Source organism: Oryza brachyantha, chromosome 11 (genome assembly GCF_000231095.2).
Source record: "Oryza brachyantha chromosome 11, ObraRS2, whole genome shotgun sequence".
Classification (NCBI taxonomy): Eukaryota; Viridiplantae; Streptophyta; class Magnoliopsida; order Poales; family Poaceae; genus Oryza; species Oryza brachyantha.
Genome location: NC_023173.2, coordinates 13,602,141 through 13,623,157, shown reverse-complemented (window position 1 = coordinate 13,623,157; position 21,017 = coordinate 13,602,141). Strand labels below are relative to the sequence as shown.

Genomic DNA, 21,017 nt, shown 5'->3' with positions numbered 1-21,017 from the left:
AAGCCTAATTAATTTATAATTAGAGTATGTTTACTATAACATCACATATGCTAATCATAGATTAATTAGGCTCAATAGATTCGTCTCGCGATTAGTCCAAGATTATAGATGATTTTATTAATAGTCTATGTTTACTATTTATAATAAACGTCTAAACGTTCGATAGAACAAAGATCAAAAATAAGTACATGTCCTACACACCACCTTATTTACCTTATTTGCAGTTATTTTTCTAAAATTTGTTGCATCAGATCACTGTATGTCTATATATATAATATATTGAGCTCTCTCCATCAAGTAGACCTTCGAGCTTGAGAGTTCAGTTCGCACGGCCATCCTTTCTCAAATCCTAATATTTGGCAGAGCACTGCCAGCCGGCCGCCGCCGCCGCAGGCGCAATGGAGAACGGCGCCGCCCCCGCCCCCGCCGCCGCCGCCGCCGCCGCCGCGTGGAACTTTGAGCCGAACGGCACGCTCCTCGGCCTGAGGGCGCTGTCCGTGCGCGCCGTGCTGGACAGGGTCAAGGCCGGGATGATGGCCGGGGACGGCGGCGGCTGCAGGGAGGTGATCCCGATGGGGCACGGCGACCCGTCGGCGTTCCCGTGCTTCCGCACGACGCCCGACGCCGTGGACGCCGTCGCCGCCGCGCTCCGCTCCGGGGAGCTCAACTCCTACTCCCCCGGCGCCGGCCTCGAGCCCGCACGGAGGTCAGAAAAAAATCGTCCCTAATTAAATTATGCGTGTTATTATTGGTCCAGGTAGCAGTAAAGGTTTTCTGTATTAATCTGCCTCAAAAAACTTTTCTTTTATCCTTCGGTAAAAGTAAAATTGCCTCATCACGGCTTACCTAAAAAATGAGAAGTTCAAATATTTTGCAATTCTTTTCACTCTCTGAAAATCGATCGAAATCAAAGGGAAATGGTGATCCTTAATTAATGGGTAAGAAAAATTTTGGGCATAAACTGGTTTGGCTTGGCATAAATGGAGAGCAATAATAGTACTGGTTTTGTCGAGTGACTACGCACCCATCTTTTCTGCTTTTGTTTATAAGCTAAAATTTAAATTTTTAACCATAAATTTAAAGTTGATTTTGGAATTTGTTCACCGAAGTTTATTTTCAGTTTTGGCTTTTAGATCGCTAAAAATAAGAATATAAATTTTTTATTCATAAATAATTTTTTATTTATAAATATGTTATTTGACTTTTTTTACTAAAAACCAAACAATCGCCATCGTTCTTCTGAAGTGATGAGATCATTGGTGGTCCCACACTTTGTGACCACTGACAACAGAGTTGCTATTGAGTAAGTAAGCATTGTAAACCGACAGATTAGTGTGCAGTAAGTGCATCTGAGCATGTGGTCCAACCTAAATTCCAACTGCGGATTAAGACTTTTAAGTGATCATGTGGTCCACCCTGAATTTCAGAGTGCCTGAATTTGTACTCCTAACAGACAGTCTTCAATCATGACACATTGACACTTGTGCTTGGACAGCAGATTGAGTATCTGACAAATTAGGCCCGTGCTGATTTCACAAATTTTACCCCCCTACATCATGTTTTTCTGTTAAAAATCCTGGTACAGATCTACCTTACCATGGTTAGATCAACTTCTTACAGTTCAAGTTGAATTGCAGGTCCATTGCCCGGTACTTATCAACCGACTTGCCATATGAGCTCTCAGCTGACGATGTTTACCTGACAAGTGGCTGTTCTCAGGCAATTGAGATCATCTGCTCTGTCCTAGCTCGCCCTGGTGCCAACATCCTGTGCCCAAGGCCGGGCTATCTGTTCCATGAGGCGCGCGCCGTGTTCAATGGGATGGATGTCAGGTACTTCGATCTTCTCCCAGAGAGTGGATGGGAGGTTGATCTTGATGGAGTGCAGGCTATTGCTGACAAGAACACGGTTGCAATGGTTATTATCAATCCAGGAAATCCCTGTGGCAATGTCTACAGCTATGAGCATTTGGCCAAGGTAAATAAATACTTTAGCTCAGTTGGTCATTTCATACTGATGATTATTTTGGGTAAAATGTCTTCAAGGATGATGAAGAAGATTTGCTTCTGTAGGTTGCTGATATTGCGAGAAAGCTTGGCATCTTTGTTGTTGCGGATGAAGTGTATGCGCATTTGACATTCGGGCAGAATAAGTTTGTGCCAATGGGCGTGTTTGGTTCAGTAGCTCCAGTTCTTACATTAGGATCGATATCGAAGAGATGGGTTGTGCCTGGATGGAGACTTGGATGGATTGTGACAAGTGATCCTAACGGCGTATTTCGAAAGACCAAGGTTCTTAACTCCAAACTCTTTTCATACAAGTACTATTGCAACCAACAATTAAGATCAAGGATAGCTGTAGTTTTCAAATACTGTAGACGAAACAGCAATCTAAGCTTAATGAAACAACGTCGACCTTTTGGTATCATCTAAAATCAAAACCTTACAGACAGTCGAATAATTCTTAGTCCTGATTCTGTTTTTCAGCTAGTGGAAAGCCTCAAGAGTTACCTTGATATCTCGGCTGATCCTGCAACATTTATCCAGGTAACTAAAATTGCCCTATCAATTTTCTTTTCAAGATAATTCATGCATAACCTGGGAGCATAAAAAGATCAGTGAAGATACATAAGCACGTAATGATTGTATGCATAGCAAAACAGAGTGATTTACATTCCAATTTTGTTTTTCAGGGAGCAATTCCACAACTCATAGAGAATACAAAGGAAGAATTCTTCGAAAAAACGGTTGACGTCCTCAGGCAGACCATAGATTTATGTTGGGAGAAGCTGAAGGGCATCAATTGCATCACTTGCCCAAGCAAACCTGAGGGTTCCATGTTTGTAATGGTCAGTCAATATGCTGTTTCACAATCCAGAACATCAAAGGAAGTTCCTAATGATGTATGATGTTTTTCTGGCTTAACGCAGGTGAAACTGGACCTGTCCTGCCTGCAAGGCATCAAAGATGACATGGACTTCTGCTGTCAGCTGGCGAAGGAAGAATTTGTAGTTCTTTTGCCAGGTACATACCTGATTCCTCCCATGCACATGATTTAACATGAAAAGTTCTAGCTCATTGCATTTGTTTGGTACAGTATGTTTTATTTCTACAATGATCAGTGATCCAGAGTAGTCTTCCTCTTGAAATATTAACCAGTTGGTAAAAAAAAAAATGTGTAGGGTGTGCTTTGGGATACAAGAATTGGCTGCGGATCACCTTCGCCATAGAACCATCTTCTCTTGAAGATGGTATAGATAGGCTCAAGTCCTTCTGCTTGAGACACAGCAAGTAGAAAGTTCACCAGTCCCTTGAAAGTTGAAGCATGAGGTGCCTGCTTTCCAAGTTCCAACAAGGTCAGCAGGAGCTACTTGAAGGATCCAAAACTGTTATCAACTTACCATGGTATATGTTGTTCTATCATTTTCACTCTAAGATATGCTTGATGCACTTCGTCTTTCCTAGGCTGAAGCTATCTTCTCTTAGTCATTATGTGGTGTTACAATTCTTGTTGTAATTCCCAATTACTGCCTACAGTAAGTAGGTGTATGCTTTAGGGTGTCTGAACTCTGAAGTGTAGAACACTGTTCTTGAATAAAGAAGCAATTATCTGAACAATTTCCTCAGTAGTATTTAAATTCTGTTTACGTTTTAAACAACCTGATTACCTTTTTTTTTCATTCAGCAGAAGTGCAGAATTATAACCATATGATATCAGTTCTGCACCTTAAGCATTGTTAATTCCACATGGAAAAGGAATGGTCTATTTGAAACCAATCGTACTATCTCCATGTTTTTTTATAACGTCGTTGACTTTTGAATCTACGTTTGACCGTTCGTCTTATTAAAAGTTTTATTCAAATATACAAAATTATAAGTTATACTTAAAGTTCCTATAATAATAAATCAAATTATAACAAAATAATAAATAATCAAATAATTTTTAAATAAGACAAATGGTCAATCGTAAACATTAAAATCAACGGCGTCATATAAAAACATGAAGGGAGTAGTTTCAACTTTAAAGATCAAGAATTTGGTCTTAAAATGCTAGAGAAAAAAGGCCATATTTTGATAATTTAACAATATAAAATCCCCCTTTCACTTATGGGGATCATGATTCATTATTATTCAGAATTGGACACACAAATCCTGAATCTTGGGTTGCAACAGAAATTCTTAGCAGGGCATTTAACTTCAGCATATTACAAATACAGGAAACGAATACAACACACCGACCTCAACCAAAAAGCTAAAGGTGAGGGACATGAACACATAACAAAGTAAAAAGGATTTCAACTCGGAATGCTGTATCTGATTGCTCATGCCATAAACATAGTTTCAGGCTTTCAGCCATTTGTGAATCCAACACTTAGAGGAGTGTTGGGACAATAAGAGGATTCATCATTCTTGCAGTAAGATAGCCATTATCAGTCATGTGATTCTCCAGTGTGGTGCCACCACTGTTTACTGTGTTGCTGGTGGACACTGAATTGAACTTAGTAGCCATTTGTTGGATTCCAGGTGAGAAAGATAAGTTGGGGCTTTCAGTCCATTTGTCAGTCAAGATGTTTGCAGAATCTGATTGGCAATTCTTTCTTTTGAAAACTTCACCTAAAGGTCCATCGTCGAGTGTTTCCTTAGAGACTGTTAACTGAATTTCGTGCATCATATTGCCCTTTTCTGATAAACTGCCTTCCACATGCCCAATGTAAGATTCATCATCATGATCATGGTGCAACTTCAGTGGTGATAATGCTACATTCTCATAGTTTGGGGAAGATTGTGTGGATGAGAAATCAAATGAATCCAACGGAGACAACTGGTCGACAGCATTCTGTTTCCTGCAAAGTAGAGTCGGGTGATCTTTAGTTCAGAGAAGAAATAATGTGCAACTTTTCCTTCTATCACTTGCAGAGGGTTAAAGGAAAAATGGATTTTCATTTTTTTCGAAGAATAAAAGGAGAGAATGGTAAAATGGAGTTCATTACAGGAGCATCAACTTTATAACTAGACAAATATATGACCAATGAAATCACAGAAACTATAATCGGACTGAAGAATGGTGTGGACTTTTCTACTATCTATTGATATCACTAGCTTGATCAAATGATTCAAATTCATCTTAACGATTGTGTCCAATATCTACTTGTTGGATGTATTGCTAGGCCTGGAATACTGATAGGCTGATACAAACATGAATTACTCATAGGCATCTTCATTACCAAACACCAGATATTTCTACAAAGACTATCTTACACTGTCATACATCATGCAAGAAGCAAAAAAAAAAAAAATGTATATTCATGGAGGATAAGGGAAATTTCACCTGTTGGATTGTCTTGAGAAAGGATCAGTGACATTAGCAGCTGAGCTTTTCACCTGCTTCTGCCGAGCCACGGTGTGGCTGCGAGTTGATGCACCAGCGGCAATAGCCATGGATGGTTCTGCCATGGCGAGCGTTGCCTTTCGGCCTTCCACATGCTTTCTTGAACGATGGCGGCCACGGTTGATGTGTCGCTCGCAGTACTTCTGGTCACCAACTGCGTCCCTGGAGCACCGCCACTTCTTGCCATCTGTGCGCCGGCATCTCCTGGGTTCCACATCAGCACAGCCAGCTGGGAATGATCCCCATCCTGGAGCAAAATAGAATGTCCATTTTATGTGAGAAATGTATAAACTACCTCAAAATGATACATCATTGTACTGTTTTCAGCAACATTTGAATTTCCCAGCTCCACATAAAGACTTTAGTGTGTACATACAAAATATGGTGCCTTTGAGTTAATTAATGGGAATTGAAACACTTTATGGCTGCATTTGAGATCTTGTTGTGGAAAAGACTAAAGGACACAACTAAAAAAAATCAGAATCCCAATATAAGAGAGGAGTTTTGCACAAATGCACAATGATAACAGGAAGTAACTATAGCATGAGCATCATGCAAACATCCAAAAAGTAGTACATTTCTAGTATCAATGCAATCTTCAAATCATTATGCCTAGATTTGCAGCCGATATTTTTTTAGTACTAGAAAGGGACTTCAATGACCGCCTTTACAAACTAATTAATCAGACAAACATCATGTCCCAAGAAGGACAATAAAATATAACTATCAACTACAACATAACAGAATCCCAATATATATGAGACACCTTTACAGTATATCTGAAGCTACAATGCTGGCATGCTGCATAAACAAACAGGTGACTGCAACCATATGAGCTGCATTTGCTTCTTTCATTTTTTTTCTTGACTAGCTATTCCTTTATTCCTCTCTTCAGCTATTAAACAGCATGAAGAGGTTGCACAACAAATAATAATTACAAGAGCTGGAGCAAAAAAAAGGTACCCCATGGATGGAGGCTTCTTCTGATGGGGAGGAGCAAGCTTGAAGGGACAGAAACATTTGCAGCAATGTGCTTGTAGATCAGTGCCTGGTGCTCCAGCTCCATCCACTGTGTTGGGGTGAATGGCCCCCTGACCCTTGCCAAAACCCCCTGCATGCCTCCTCCTGAGCTCAAACCCAACCCTTCATCACAAGACAAGCAGAGTGATAATGAGCACAAATGAATAATGATGCAGTTATACAGTCAAGAGAGGCCAAAGATGCCCTATGAGCATGGTTTTCTGGTTCCAACACATGCAAGATTTTAAGGAAACAGGCAGCACAAGTCGGTGCTGCTGCTGCCATCTTTAGCTTTTTCTTGAGAGGAAAGGGGGCAGTGAGCAATCTCCAAGAGAGAAGAAAAAAAAGCTCACATCTTTGGGGACAAGACACATCCTTGAGGTGGAGCTGGGTTGCAGAAAAGCAAAAGACTGAATGAAAGAGTGTGACTGTTGTGTGAGGGGGAATAACACGCCCCCCTTTTGCTCTTGACAAGACCCCAAAGGCAGGGGCTTTTGCAGGATGATGCCATGAGACCATGATGAATGAGCAAGACAATCACCAGCTGGGATCGATCAAACCACACACACACCCTCACGGATGCAACAGTACATTTCACCAGAGAAGATTAAGAGAAAAAAAACAAGCACAAAAACAACTTTTTTTTTCTGGTTCTTTGCATCATCATCGTCATCATCTTCTTCAGTGGTATCATCTCACCTGCTGTTTCATTGGGGGAGAAGCTCAGCATCTGGCCTCCTCCTCCGGAAGAAGAGCTGGTGGATCCAAGAAAGGAGGAAGATGGTGATGCCGCCCTTGCCTCCCTCACCAAGAACCCATCTTGCTGCCCTCCTCCTTGCTGCTCATCACATCTGCCATGAAACTCTTGTGGCAAGCTTCTTGGATGGCCATGGCCACCAGATGAGCCCAGCATTGGCACTCACTGCTTGTGAAGAGTGTTCAAGCAGGAAGGTTAGGAGGGATGGGGAGCAATGGCTTCTTGTGGCATTGCACTCATGATGGTGGTAGCTAAGCTAGCTAGCTAGACCCTAGAGAGGAAGAGGAGGTGATGGCTGTGGGTGTTTGGGAAACCAGGCTGGCCTCGGCTGCTTTGGGGAAGAAGAGGAAGCAAGCCATTGAATGCAACCCCCTAGACTTGGACAAGGGCACAAGGCAACAAAAATCTTTCTATCCTACATCATCAAAATACAACATTTTTTTCTTACAAAAAAAATCATTATTTCTTCTTTGGGCTCGTAGAAATTGCTATATTTTTTTTTTGAAGAATAGAAATTGCTACATTGATTGGAGTATAAATGTAGATAACAGAGTGTGCTAGTGAATCAGTGATAGAGTGGAAGCTTGCACAGTTGAGGATAAGGGAGCATGTTTGCAATCACTGGAAATAAAAACATAGCAATTATGGGGCATAGATCTTTCAGAGGGAGCGTAAAAAGTTAATTTTGAGAACTTACTGCTTGGCATCTAGCGTGCACGTGTTACACACACTTGCTGTAATGCTGTATGCTACTGTGGTTTGAGATGAGTTCACCATGGTGTGATAGTACTTGTGTTGACCAGTGAAAGAATACAAAATATAATTCAAATCTATACTATCAACTGGTGGCCAATATCGAGAATTTGGCATCTCAATCTCTCAAAGATATTTATGTTTAAGATATAATGTATGGTTCCTGTTATAAAATATAAGTATTTTTATTAATTAAAAATTATTTTATAATATAATTATTTTTGCACGGGTTTTCATTATTCTTATCACGTTAATGATTCCCTCGACCAATCATACAGAAGCTTGGAAAGGGATTCTAAACCATTTAAAATTTTAAAACTGACCAATGAAATAGCTAAAGAGGTATTTCTTAACTCAACCTTAATATTTGTTAAGCAACTATAAATGTTTATATTTTAAAACGAAATAAGTAATCTGTAGCAATAAAGTAAGTATTTCTAATATTTAAATCATGTATCAAAGTATTTGTATTTCTGACACTATTCATGACCCTACATCCTATCAATGATTTTCTATTTTAAAATTTTTCCATTTTATTCTCATCTACCCTTCTATTTCTATTTATATTAAGGGATGCTATAGCTTTTCCCAAATATTAATATCTGGTACATACATAAACTAGAAATAATTATATATTGGGATAGAGGTAATACATATTATCAAAGTAGCAGGGATAGAGGTAATACATACCACCTCCGTTTCATACTGCAAAATGTTTGATTTTTTAGTTGCAACGTTTGAACATTCGTCTTATTAAAAAATTTAGTACAAATATAAAAAATGACAAGTCATACTTAAAGTTCTTTTGATAATAAAGTAAGTCACAAGTAAAATAAATAATATTTCTATAATTTTTTAAATAAGACAAATGATCAAACATTATAAGCAAAAATATCAAACATCTTACATTATGAAACCAAGGGAGTATTATCAAAGTAGCAGGCCACCGAGTGGCCAATTATTTATTATACATCTAACGATGTTTTAGCGAAAAAAATTAGGTTTGAAGTTATTATATTTGTCTTAATGGCAACCAATATCAATGTTGAAAAAAAATTATGATGAAAGAAACCCAAAACAATTTTAAAATCAACTTTTTAGAATTCAAATTTTGACAGCAGCGTATACGTGGTAGGGACCCATAATCAATAGCAGTTTTCCATGGTGCAGAAAACTTATAATAACAAATAATTATGACTTTATACATCTCTCAGCACATTGGCCATAATATTTATATCATTACATAGATATGGATGGCAATGTCATCAATTATTTGGAACGTCAAAGCAATCTCAATGTGTCACATGTGGTGTCATCAGTCACCCTCACCAAACACAAATCCCTTTGCTTGCTTCTTTGTCACTTCTCATGCTCCCTAACCCACCACAACCAAACAAAAGCGGATTAGGCTTTTTGACCAAGCATGGGTGCCTTAATCCGCATGCTTGGGTTGGGTTAATCACTTGATTAACTCAACCCAAATCACTCGTATTCTAACACAAACCTCACTGTCACACTCTTCCTTTCCTACTTGGATTCCATTCTCTTCTCTCTTCAGTTATCAGTACTGTTTCTTGATTTCTTCCTCCTCCAGTCCTCTGCACTTGGCGGCGCGGCTCAAAGTTGGTTCCTTTCCACACCCTGCGGCTTGCGGCGCCGCCTGTTTCGATCGAACAACCGCCGCGCGCGAGTGGCAGCAGCAGCAGCAAGCAGCGACGTCGCCGCCCGCCTCGGTTTCGTGCCTAGTTTGGTTTCTTTTTCTTGGCCGCCTCTGCTCTGACCCTTTCTTGGGTTCGAATTGTTGGTCCCTGCTTCTTGGCCCTGATCGATTGCCGTCCGTCCGGCCTCTCGAATCAACCGCGGGGACGAATTTTTGCAGGTGGGGGTTTGATGGATGGTTTCTTGATCTGGGTTTTTGGGATTCATGGCTGGTTTCTGAAAAATTGTGCCCTTTTTTTTGTTTGTTCTTGTTCTTGGTGAGGTGATGCGTCGGGTTGTTGATTCTTTCGATTTGGTGAATCGGTTGCAGGGGAGGGTGTTGGCGATGGCGGAGTTGGTTGGGCCGCGGGTGTACAGCTGCTGCCATTGCCGGAACCACGTCTGCCTCCACGACGACATCATCTCCAAGGCCTTTCAGGTGAAGAACTTGAGAGTTTTGGGGATTTGGGACCTGCTTACTTAAGTGGCTAACAGCCAAATTCTAATTTTTGTCCCTGTAATGGTAATCTAGATTGAATTGAACTTAGTCACTAGGCTTCTGATGTGCGTGGTGTCAGATTGAGTGTAGCATGCTAAACATGGTACAACCACTTGCAGTAGGAGACTGAGTGTCCTTGATTTTCTTTCAGATAATCAGAATGCTAGTGCTATGAATACAGTACAATGGTTCAGTAATCTAAGGTTGGCCTGTTCAGTAATACAAGATTGGCAAATGCTACATTTTTAGGATCTTGTAGTCTGTAGATGTATGTTTCCAAGAAAACTTCATTTATTTTATTTATGATTCATTGATCCATGGAAGTAATGAATGTGCACAAATTGCTATCAGTCTTTTGTGTGGTATAAGCAGTTACTTAGAAGGCAGGTTATTACCAAAGTTTGTACTGTCCATATACTGTGGGTGTCAGCTGTATTGCACAAGCACTGCTGTTAACAAACACTTGTGCTTTACTTAGACAAATAACACATTTCTGAAGTATCTCTTGGATTTTGGTTGCATTTGACTTGAATATTTGGAGGATGAAATTATCTCTTATTCTTTTGGTTATTATAGGGGAGAAATGGCCGTGCATTTCTTTTTTCTCATGCCATGAACATATCTATGGGTCCAAAGGAGGATAGACAGCTTATGACAGGGCTTCACACAGTTGCTGACATCTACTGTCGTGATTGCCGTGAGGTATTAGGTTGGAAGTATGAGAGAGCATTTGAAGAATCCCAGAAGTACAAGGAAGGAAAATTCATATTTGAGAAAGCAAAGATTGTTAAAGAAAATTGGTAATGATTATAATGGCCAGTGTGCCAAACTATCTTGTGAACATAAGATTCATGCCTTTGTACATAGCTTCCATCTGTAAATTCGAATATTTAAGTTGCAAGATGTCGCTCATGCCATTTGTAAAGTGAACTACATGCTGTTCATTTCCGTGAATAAGGCAGACCTTCATTTATTTCATTGTCAACCATTTTCTCATTGTTCATAAATGGATAGCTGGTAAATAGTTTATGATTTTATCTCTAAAGGTTGAATATTTGTCATCAAAGTAATGTACTATCGAGGATTACTAACATCTGGTAGCTTATGATAGTTCATGGCTTTGAAAAATAAAGCAGTAAAAGGATAAATATATTTGCACTGACTCATCTGAATCATTCATTTTTGGAACTTACATAGATATTGTTGTGCACACTTTGATGGTTCTCAGTCTTTGTTATTATTTTCTCTTCTTATTTGTGTAGTCAATATCTTCTTTACTAGAATTCCCCCTTTTTGCATTCTTGTCTTCAAACTGTTGCTACTTATTTCTTTCCTCTTGCATGCCCATACCGGATTTCGGGCAATTCATTCTTGGATGATTAGGATGAGACTTCACAGTAGTTGTGGATTGCATCTTCAACATCCTCAATGTCCAAAGAACTTGTACTGACACACTATAATTGGATGTCAATTTCCTTGAGAGATCTAAGGTGCTCAATACCAAACTGGTAGCCATATGATTTCGCCTTGTTTACGTGGAGTTGCATTTGTAGCCTCTCAAGTATTGGTGAAGCTGCTGGTTCAAAATGTCAAAAAAGTTCCTTCACAACTGAACATTAACTCTTTTTAGTATGGGAAACCTACTCAATGAATAACAATCATGCCCTCCTTTGGATCAAGACAAAGTAGACAAAGCAAATCCCTAAGGATCTGCATGTCTTCATTTGTTAATCTTTTAATGTTAATGTTTAAATCAATGAGATTGCAGAGTGATGCTATCCACCTTGGAACTCTTGGGATAAAGTAGTATGCAGACAACCAAAATCTCTGAAGGTGATTTGTTGATGACGACCAAGAATCTAATAACTCCAGGGAACCGAAATTGCGACTGCAAATTGCAAAAGATTGGAGGTCACTTGTTCCCAGCTTGCCAAAAGTTTTCAGCATAACCTCTTGGTGCTTCTTATCGGCGGAGCTGAAATCAATCTAGTTTATTGTAAGATCCCTTAAACCTTTTAGATTACCAAGTTCTTGCACTGCATTGGTTGAACTATGGCAAATAGTGAATCCAGATAAGAATCTTAGAGATGCCATGCTCACTATACCATGAGGTAGCTTTATTTTTCCCCATTTATGGCCACCACTAAGTATATACTTCAGTTGCAGAATCCTAATAATTGTTTCAGGTAGTTGTTCTATATTTGTGTCTCTGACGTCTAATGTTTCCAAAGTTTGCAGGTCTCCTATTTGTGGTGGAAGTTTTGAAATCCATGTTTTTTGAAGGCTCAAATACTTCAAATAAAACAAAATACTGATTTCTTTCAGATGATTCTCAATGAAACCTACGCATCCCTCAAGATTCAACACTCTCAGGACCCTAAACTCGGACAGAGGTGGTAACACGCAAGCTTGTGCATATCAGCTTAGCGATCTAGTATGATGCAAGTACATCCCTCGTATTTGGTAATCTGTGTCTAGCATTTTACAGATAATCTGTTAATGATGCCTTACTATTTAGCTGAAACTGGATGACCACCTAACAAAGTGACAAAATTCTCTTCCATTGCCTTTGATACTATAAGCTCAAGCATCATGTCATGTACCCGACAAGCATGAGCTTTACCATCACAGCTTATCTCCATTGGTTGGACCATAGTTCTGTTGATGAGCTCATTGAAGTAGCAGTCTCTGCTACATCCTCCACAGATTGACCTCTTTCTTCACCGATGAGTCATTTGTCAACAAACCATTGCTGGATCAGACTATCCCTCTCAATCTTGAAGTCCCTCTGGATACAAACTGAGGTACAGCAAACATGTATTCAGGTAGTATGGAAGGTCATACTAGCTTAGGAGAAGTATTTGCTTCATTCCTTCAAGATCAGAGTTCTTCTCTAATGCAGAACCTATAGATATAAGCACCTTGTCCCACTTTTCTTCAACATGACAGGCTCACTGCCAATGAGGTAGCTATGTTGATTATAGCTAATGGTGAACCACAGCATTTCTTCAAGATCTGATCTGACACTTCCTTTAATGGGGTGAGCATCCATCCTCATGACCAAAAACTCTCTTGAAAAACAATGCTTTGGAATCTGATCTTGAGTGGTTCAATTCTGTATATGAGATCATCAGGGTGAGAGCAACATGAGTTTGCAACTGAACCAATTCTTGCAGTGATTGTTCTCAGGTAGAGCACATCTCACTTTCTCCCATGCTGATTTACTCCAGACATCATCAATTATGATGAAGTGCACATGTGATAATTTTAAGATCAATACTCTTTAGGAAAGTACTCCCTCCATATTTAAATATATGGCAACATTGACTTTTCAGTCAATCTTTTAAAACTTTGACAATTAACAACTCTCAAAATATTTAGTTTAAAAATATAAAAAGATCAATATGGGGAGTTTTCTTTATATGCACTTTTACAGTATCATAATTTTTTTTCTATACTATCATTATATTCTAATAGAAAAATAGTGGGCAAAGACGCAAAGTTGTACATCAAAGACCAAATATCGCCAATGTTGTTATATATTTAAAATGGATGTAGTAAGTTTCAAAAAGGTGTTCACAGTGGAACTTCAAAATTTTCAATTGCTTTATGATACTATTATTGGATTTAAAAGCTATAAATTTGTTGCGCGTGACTATTATATTCTTTTTCTTTACAGTATAAGGTATTATTCATGAAATTTTTTTTATAATAATAACTTAAATTTATTATGGTTATCATTTAAAAATGTTACGCATATTTTTAATATATATTTAAAATTTTAATATATAAATACTATAACTTAAATTTATTATGGTTACCATTTAAAAATCTATTATGCTACCCATATTACTTTCCCATACATCAAACTTATTGTCATATAACAAAGTAAAATATGTGTAAATATTTTATTTCCTTATTTCTTACATATCCAGGGATAAAATCGATATTTTTACACTTATTTAACGGTCAACTCACGCGATGTGTATAGAAGAGATCAAAATAAATATTCAGGGGTATATAGAAGAATAAGCAAAACTCATGGGTATACAAGAGATTGGCTAAATTTTTAGGGGCATAGAAGGAATTTTCTCATATTATTTAGACATTGTTCAGTATTTTTATTGTTCTTCTCACATGAACATTGATTGTGTACAGTCTATCTGCATTCACATACACTCCCTTATTTAATAGATGATATCATTGACTTTTTAGCATAAGTTTGATCATTACTTGTATTTAAAAAATTTACATAATTATTTACTAAATATTTTTTAATTATAACTTATATGTTTATATATTTACATATATTTTTTAGAAGACGAATGATTAAACATGTTTCAAAAAATCAATGACTTCATCTCTTAAAATATGAAGGGAATACAATTCAATCCATGGATCACCTGCGGAAAACTAAGCTTGCAAAAACAAAAACAAAAACAAAAACAAAATCAACACCAAATTTGGTCCATGTTGAAGGAAACTAATAAAAACCTTGAATTTGGCTTCTGACATCAAAAGTTCATCAAGTACACTGTTGTGATCAAGCTGATAACCTACTTCATTCCATTGGGATTTGGGAATGATACACATGCCACATTACACACACACAAATGCTCTAAAATCATCGGATTTCGCCGTACGCTATTTAATTTGTCTTTAGCTTTCAAATTTTAGTTTCTAGGGCAGTAAGTGCACTGGCATTCTGAATTATTATGGCAAACGATAGATGTAATCTTGGAAGCAACGGGATACAGAGGATCTTGAGTCCCGCATAGCTGGACGCAAGGCTCGATGCCATTGCAATGTACTTCAAACGTTATTATTTTGCAGGTCGGAGCGTCTGATGTTCCGTAATTTGCCATCCTCGCAGCCATCACCAAATCTGCAGCAAGGTCAGTGCGAAGTTAGATGTTTATCTTTTCATTTCTGTGTACGCTGGTAATCCAAAACTTAAAATTTTAACCTTAAATTTGGAGTTGATCCTGAGTTTTTTCGTCGTAGTTTATTTCCAGCCTTAGATTTTATATTGCTAAAAACATGTGTAAAAAATTTTAAGTTATTTTTTTAAAAAATATGTCGTGTGACTTTTTCGATGACGTTGAGGATTGAGAGAGAGAGAGTAAAATTCGCTGTTAAACATGTGTACGGATTATAGAGCCAGATGGCAGAATTAAATTGTGGATGCAAATCTGCAGGGTTTACCTGATGATAGAACCAGAAGGACAAGACCGAAGATCATCAAGTGGCAAGTCTTCATCATTTGTGTTGACAACTCTTGCTGTTTATGTGGAGATTGATGGCTTTGTGTTTCAGAATGATAGTGAATCCCTTGCTTTGTGGGTAATCTAGTGGGCTTGACAGTATTTTTATAGTGGAGATGGTACACTGTAATTTAGAAAAATAATCAAATAAACATTCACACACATGTTAAATGTGCTAGCGTATATATGCAGTATACATAATGTACGTATCTGATTATTTTAAAAAACAGCATATTCATATCTGTGCTATAAAAACCGAATCATTGGCTTGCAGGTTCTCTAGCTGTATATCTAGATATGAAGATAAATGCATATCATTAGCATTTAAAAACAAAATTTATGCATATCTGTATTGATACATGCTACCATTTATTCTCGTATCCAATGGATACGATCCAATAGGTACAGGTGATGGTGTATTGTCATAAGTAGGTAGTGTTTGAGATAGCTGAGAAAGTTTCGTGTTTTTTGCTGTTGCTTATACTTATAAGCTAAAATTTAAATTTTTAGACTTAAATTTAAAGTCTTGTTATCGTAATTTATTTTCTAGCATTTACTTTTAGATCAGCAGGAACACATGTATAAAGTTGCATTCATAAATTATTTTTATTTGTAAATAAGTATTTCACTTATGCTTATAATAAACAAAAATATGGGGGCATATTGAAGGATTATCTTATTTTATGATAAGTATTTGAGGTATAGACGAGTGAATTAATTAAGTCCTATAAAATTCTTACCTTTCTAAGATAAGGCGAAGAACTTTTATATAGAAAATTTTTGCACGAAGTGAACCGTTTAGAAGCTTAAAATCCTAAAATCCATAATTGAAAAAAAACACAGGCATAGTGATTAGAGTTAACTATCATCCTGACTACGAAAACAATTCTATGGAAGAGAGCTAGTGAGCCGCATATATCACCCTTGAAAAGAAACCAATCAATCAATTTTGCAGCCTCTCTCGCAATGATATTGTCCAAGGCATACGAAATTCAAGGTTCACATTTTTAACGGAGTAAAGTTTAGGAGAAAAAATTTCACGTTTTTTGGCCAAACATGATCCACACGGTGCAAAAAGGTTGAAATATGTGGAGTTTGATGATGACGTGGTTTTCTGACCAAATCACAATAATGCAAGGGCTACCATCAGTGTTTCTACTAAACACGTGAATTTTATAGGATTTTCATAGAAAACAGCTCATTTATATTCCTTCAAAATCACTGCAAAAATCCTCCAAATATAGGTGTTTAGTCCCACAGTTAGCATGCACTAATGACATGGAATGTGATCCTCCGCTATCGTGCTTGTTACGTACTATTTATTGACATATTGGTCCCATATATTATTGGATCAATGTGTTAGTGAATGGTACTACAGACAATTTGAATCTTGATAACACATTGTTAAATAAACGTGGGCATGTGTCGTACAAAAGTTTTGCAGGGGCACACCTACATGTGCATGAACTTATACATGAATATTCATATCAATTTTTTCTCCAAATGTTCATGGACTTTAGAGATTGAGTTTTTTTAACTAGCCATAGATTATGTTATAAATATTTTCATATTTCTCCTGACTATTAGTATTCAATTTTAGTAGAAATTTCCAAGTGACATCACCTCGAGAGTCAAGAAACATTAGAATCTTTATGCATAAAAAAAAGGTATTTCAACTCTAGTGAGTGATCATGGCTCCAACACTAAATTAATAAGAACCAAACACAGAAATAAATGATCAAGTTAAGAGTATTTGAATTTGGTTGCAATGTCGACAGGATTAGTTCCATATGCTCTAACAGTATATAACAAGGCATGTTCACAGTGCACATTAGTTGTACTACTTTTCACATGTATACAGTGTGTGGCATCAAAGGCAAAACATTTCATTTTTCTCACACAATCACAAAAATCCATACTAAACCATCACAGAAGTACACCATTGCGACCATGGCTAACACACGTGAAGAACAGCATCTCACGTCCGGCCAAAACTACACTATCGCCCTGTCTTTTCGCTTATCCTGATACTTACAAGTCAAAATTTAAATTTTTAGCCTTAAATTTAGAGTTAAATTTAGGATTTTTCCACCGAGGTTTATTTTTCAGGCTTACCTTTTAGATCGCTAAGAATACATATATAAAAGTTATATTCATAAATTATTTTTCATTTGCAAACACCCCCTAAAAAGACGCGAACGAATGCACCAATGTCACACTCACACAGTCACGCCACTACAAGTATGTATATGAGTATTTTTACCGTTTCTAAGAAGGTACGAGAGATACTGAAATTTTACTATTATCAAGGATTGCCAAATTGCTCAAGCACAGCGTGGAAAGATCAAAGTTAGTTTATGAGATTGAGAGTCTAAACACTCTTGCAATCTCTGGCTGTCTTGTGGAGATATAGGCTGGATTAATTTTATTCCATTGTTAAAAAAAATATACTACTTTCTAAGCAGCTTTTGGGCAGAACGTGCATTGGCATCCTAAATCAAGGCAGATAACACTTAAAAGCTGCGAAGGGACAGGATTCAGAGGATCATTGTGCGAGCATAGCGGGATGCATGTCTTGATGTCATCACAGTATGCTGGGAGGAGTATCGTTTTGCAGTCCGGAGGAGCTAACGTCCCATGGCTTGTTGCCCTCGCTGCTGCTATCTCTGTATCTATGAAAAACATACATGATCAGCATGAAATTAATCAGGATTCAAAAAGTAACATACGTTGGTAAACATGTAATCCATCTATCTGTTTTTTAGTTTGACATAGTTGACTGATTTAGGTTTGATCATTCATTTTATTTAAAAATTTTATGTAAATATACAAAATTATAAGTCAAGCTTGAAGTGCTTTTAGTAATAAATCAAATTAAAACACAAAAAATAATAGTTAAGTAATTTTTCTGGAATAAGACGAATGGTCAAACGTAGATTTAAAAATCAATAGTATCAAATAAAGAAAACAGATGTAGTATATATAGATTATATATTAGACCGGGATAATCTAAACATGTATCTGGTTTACCTGACGATAGCACCAGGAGGACAAGACTGAAGATCATAATATGGCTAGTCTTCATCCTCCTTCTAGATCGATGACTTGTTTCTTCAGACTGTCTACTTTGTGGTGATCCGATGGATTGGACTGTGTTTTTATAGAGGACAAGGTACATTGTCATTTGGGAATCATATCAAAGCACAAGATAGTAACGTAAATGTTCATATCTCATCATTTGGAAAAAAACAATAAATGCATATCTGCGCTCATAGAGAAATACAATAATTGGCTTCTTCATTCTCTAGGCTATAACTGTATTTCTTTTTCAAAGAATCATTCTAGTTGTATTTCTATATATTAAATATGCACTCATGTACTAATATAAATTGAAAAAAATGACAACAAAAGCTATAATTTTTACTCGTGGTGCTGTTCATTTCTCTCCAGGCTCTCGCCGTATAGGTACCCTGGGGCTGTGTCTTCCAACGCATCTCACATCGTTTGTCAACCCAAGAAAAACCCTAGTAAAGAGGGAGCTTGCTCCGGAGGGCATGGAGGTGGTGGCATGCTTTGGGTTGGAAGGATGGGGTGTGTGGTCTAGCGCCATGGGTGTAGGGGTACGCATGTTTCAAATCCAGGCATATCCAACTACAAGGGATCGGATCCATTGTTCTTTGAAAATGTCTCAGTGAAAGCCACATGGAGGAGCAGTGCAAGGTAACACGTTCGGATGACACTATCCCAAGGAAGGAGCACAGTTGGTAGCGAGCTGGTGGTGGTCGGGTGAAGGAAATCGACGAGGATGATGCCTGATGAAGACTTGACATCAGCATAGAGGAGAACTAGGAAGTATCACCGTCGACTCATCAAAGTAGCAGTACAGGGTGGCACTGACAACTAGCTTTGGAGAATGAGGGGTGTGGACAACTATCAAGGTGGCTGGACCCAACCTAATAGCAAAATTTAATATCCGTAGTAGGTCGGCTACGACGAGGAGCTACATAAGAAGGATGATCATGGGTTGTTTGCTAGTGCTACTAACGATTGGGAAGGATACTAGATCTGCCCAAGTGTCGATAGATCCAAGAAGTTTGTGCTCGAATCCATCGACAATTTGCATTAGTTTCTACTAGATGGCGTCTATGAGCGGAGGTGCTAGGGATTGAATGGTCAAAGGTGGACGGAACAAAGATGAAGGGCGCACAAATTTAGACCGTGTGTCAATATTGACTTAGCATGGCTTTTTGACCCTACAGGGCTCATGATGCAGCAAAACTTCGGTGCATAATCTTGTAGTTTTCTTTTCTTATTATTTTTCTATTATGATAGTTGAAATCCAAGTGTTTTTTAAATATTTTGAATGTGTATATATAATTATGGATCTAGAGGCTAGATTTCTAACCATTAGCTTTAAAAAAATGAATCCCTGTTCAAACCAGGTTTACAATGTTAATTGACCAGCGAATTTCAAGACCCACAGAGACGTCGACTTTTTGTTGATTCCGAACATACTTCGGCATGTTTCGAACAAAACCATTCCAGATGCGTATTTCAAGGCAGCCAGGCATGTTCGAAATTCACGAAATTCATCAGGATTACGAACAACCCCGGTTTAAAAACAAATTCAAATTTCTCAAAAAGTTGAAAAAAAAGACGAAAAAAGAAATACAAAACCCGAAGTCCAAATTTTTTTTATTTTTAAAACCTCTTTAATAAATAATTTTATTACTAAACCTTAGAGAAAAATATTTTTACTGTAGGAACCTTTTGACCACGCCAATATTGATGGTGTGGCGAGACAACGCTGTGCCACGTCACTGACACCGGCGTGGCAGCATTGTCTTCTCACGCCAGCGACACTGGCGTCTGCCACGCCAAATACTCTGCATGGCAGCTAGGGATGGCAATGGGTAAATACTCATCGGGTATTGGTACCCCATACCCATACCCACCATTGAAATTTAGACCCACCAAAACCCCCATACCCGCCACGGGTATAAAAAATTCCCCATACCCGTACCCGCCTAGGTAAGCCTCACCCGCGGGTCACCCATTTACCCGCCAAATTTGACATGACGATAAAAATAGCACAAAATGTTTTGATCTAATTGTAGCAACCAGCCAGCCAACGACAAGGCATCCGCATCAGTCACATAATACCATAAATCTCATCAAGTAGTACTTAAGTAGTAGTAGACAATATATAAATCCACGTAATTTCATATATGGGTTGAGGCTTAAATACCTAGAGTTTTATATTGGGCTAGCCTAATTTCATATATGGGCCAGAATGTTCATTTAGGCTTCCGGGTATTTATTACCCGCGGGTAAACAGGTATGGGTATCATAGGAACGTTCTTGTATCCACGTACCCGTTAGGTGAAGGTATTTACCCGTTTACTTATCCACGGGTAATGCATTTAGCCCATACCCGTACCCTAATAGAGTAAATATCCATCGGGTCTCGGGCTACGGGTCGCCATTGCCGTCTCTAATGGCAGCGTTATCTTGCTACGTCAATATTGGTGGCTTGGCCAAAAGGTTCATACGGTGAAAATATTTTTCTCTAACATTTATTAATAAAATTATTTATTAAAAAGATTTAAAAAATTAAAAAATTCAAGTCCATAGGGCC

General features: G+C 38.0%; 3 protein-coding genes across 3 annotated transcripts; 2 read left to right on the top strand and 1 right to left on the bottom strand.

Moving 5' to 3' along the window:
- The first annotated feature begins 299 nt into the window (after positions 1-299).
- LOC102717663 (nicotianamine aminotransferase 1-like) lies at positions 300-3,617 on the top strand. Its single transcript, XM_015842294.2, has 7 exons — positions 300-706; positions 1,638-1,977; positions 2,073-2,291; positions 2,487-2,546; positions 2,693-2,848; positions 2,930-3,023; positions 3,182-3,617. The coding sequence occupies exons 1-7, from the start codon at positions 399-401 to the stop codon at positions 3,292-3,294; spliced, it is 1,290 nt and encodes a 429-aa protein (XP_015697780.2). The 5' UTR covers positions 300-398; the 3' UTR covers positions 3,295-3,617.
- Positions 3,618-3,997: 380 nt separating this feature from the next.
- On the bottom strand, positions 3,998-7,450 carry LOC102705381 (growth-regulating factor 8-like). The gene is made up of 4 exons (XM_006662920.3): positions 7,108-7,450; positions 6,352-6,531; positions 5,329-5,635; positions 3,998-4,843 (listed from the first exon to the last, which is right to left on the bottom strand). The coding sequence occupies exons 1-4, from the start codon at positions 7,319-7,321 to the stop codon at positions 4,372-4,374; spliced, it is 1,173 nt and encodes a 390-aa protein (XP_006662983.1). The 5' UTR covers positions 7,322-7,450; the 3' UTR covers positions 3,998-4,371.
- Positions 7,451-9,309: 1,859 nt separating this feature from the next.
- Positions 9,310-11,100, top strand: LOC102705668 (protein yippee-like At4g27745). The gene is made up of 3 exons (XM_006662921.3): positions 9,310-9,797; positions 9,948-10,055; positions 10,692-11,100. The coding sequence occupies exons 2-3, from the start codon at positions 9,963-9,965 to the stop codon at positions 10,917-10,919; spliced, it is 321 nt and encodes a 106-aa protein (XP_006662984.1). The 5' UTR covers positions 9,310-9,797; positions 9,948-9,962; the 3' UTR covers positions 10,920-11,100.
- Positions 11,101-21,017: the final 9,917 nt, after the last annotated feature.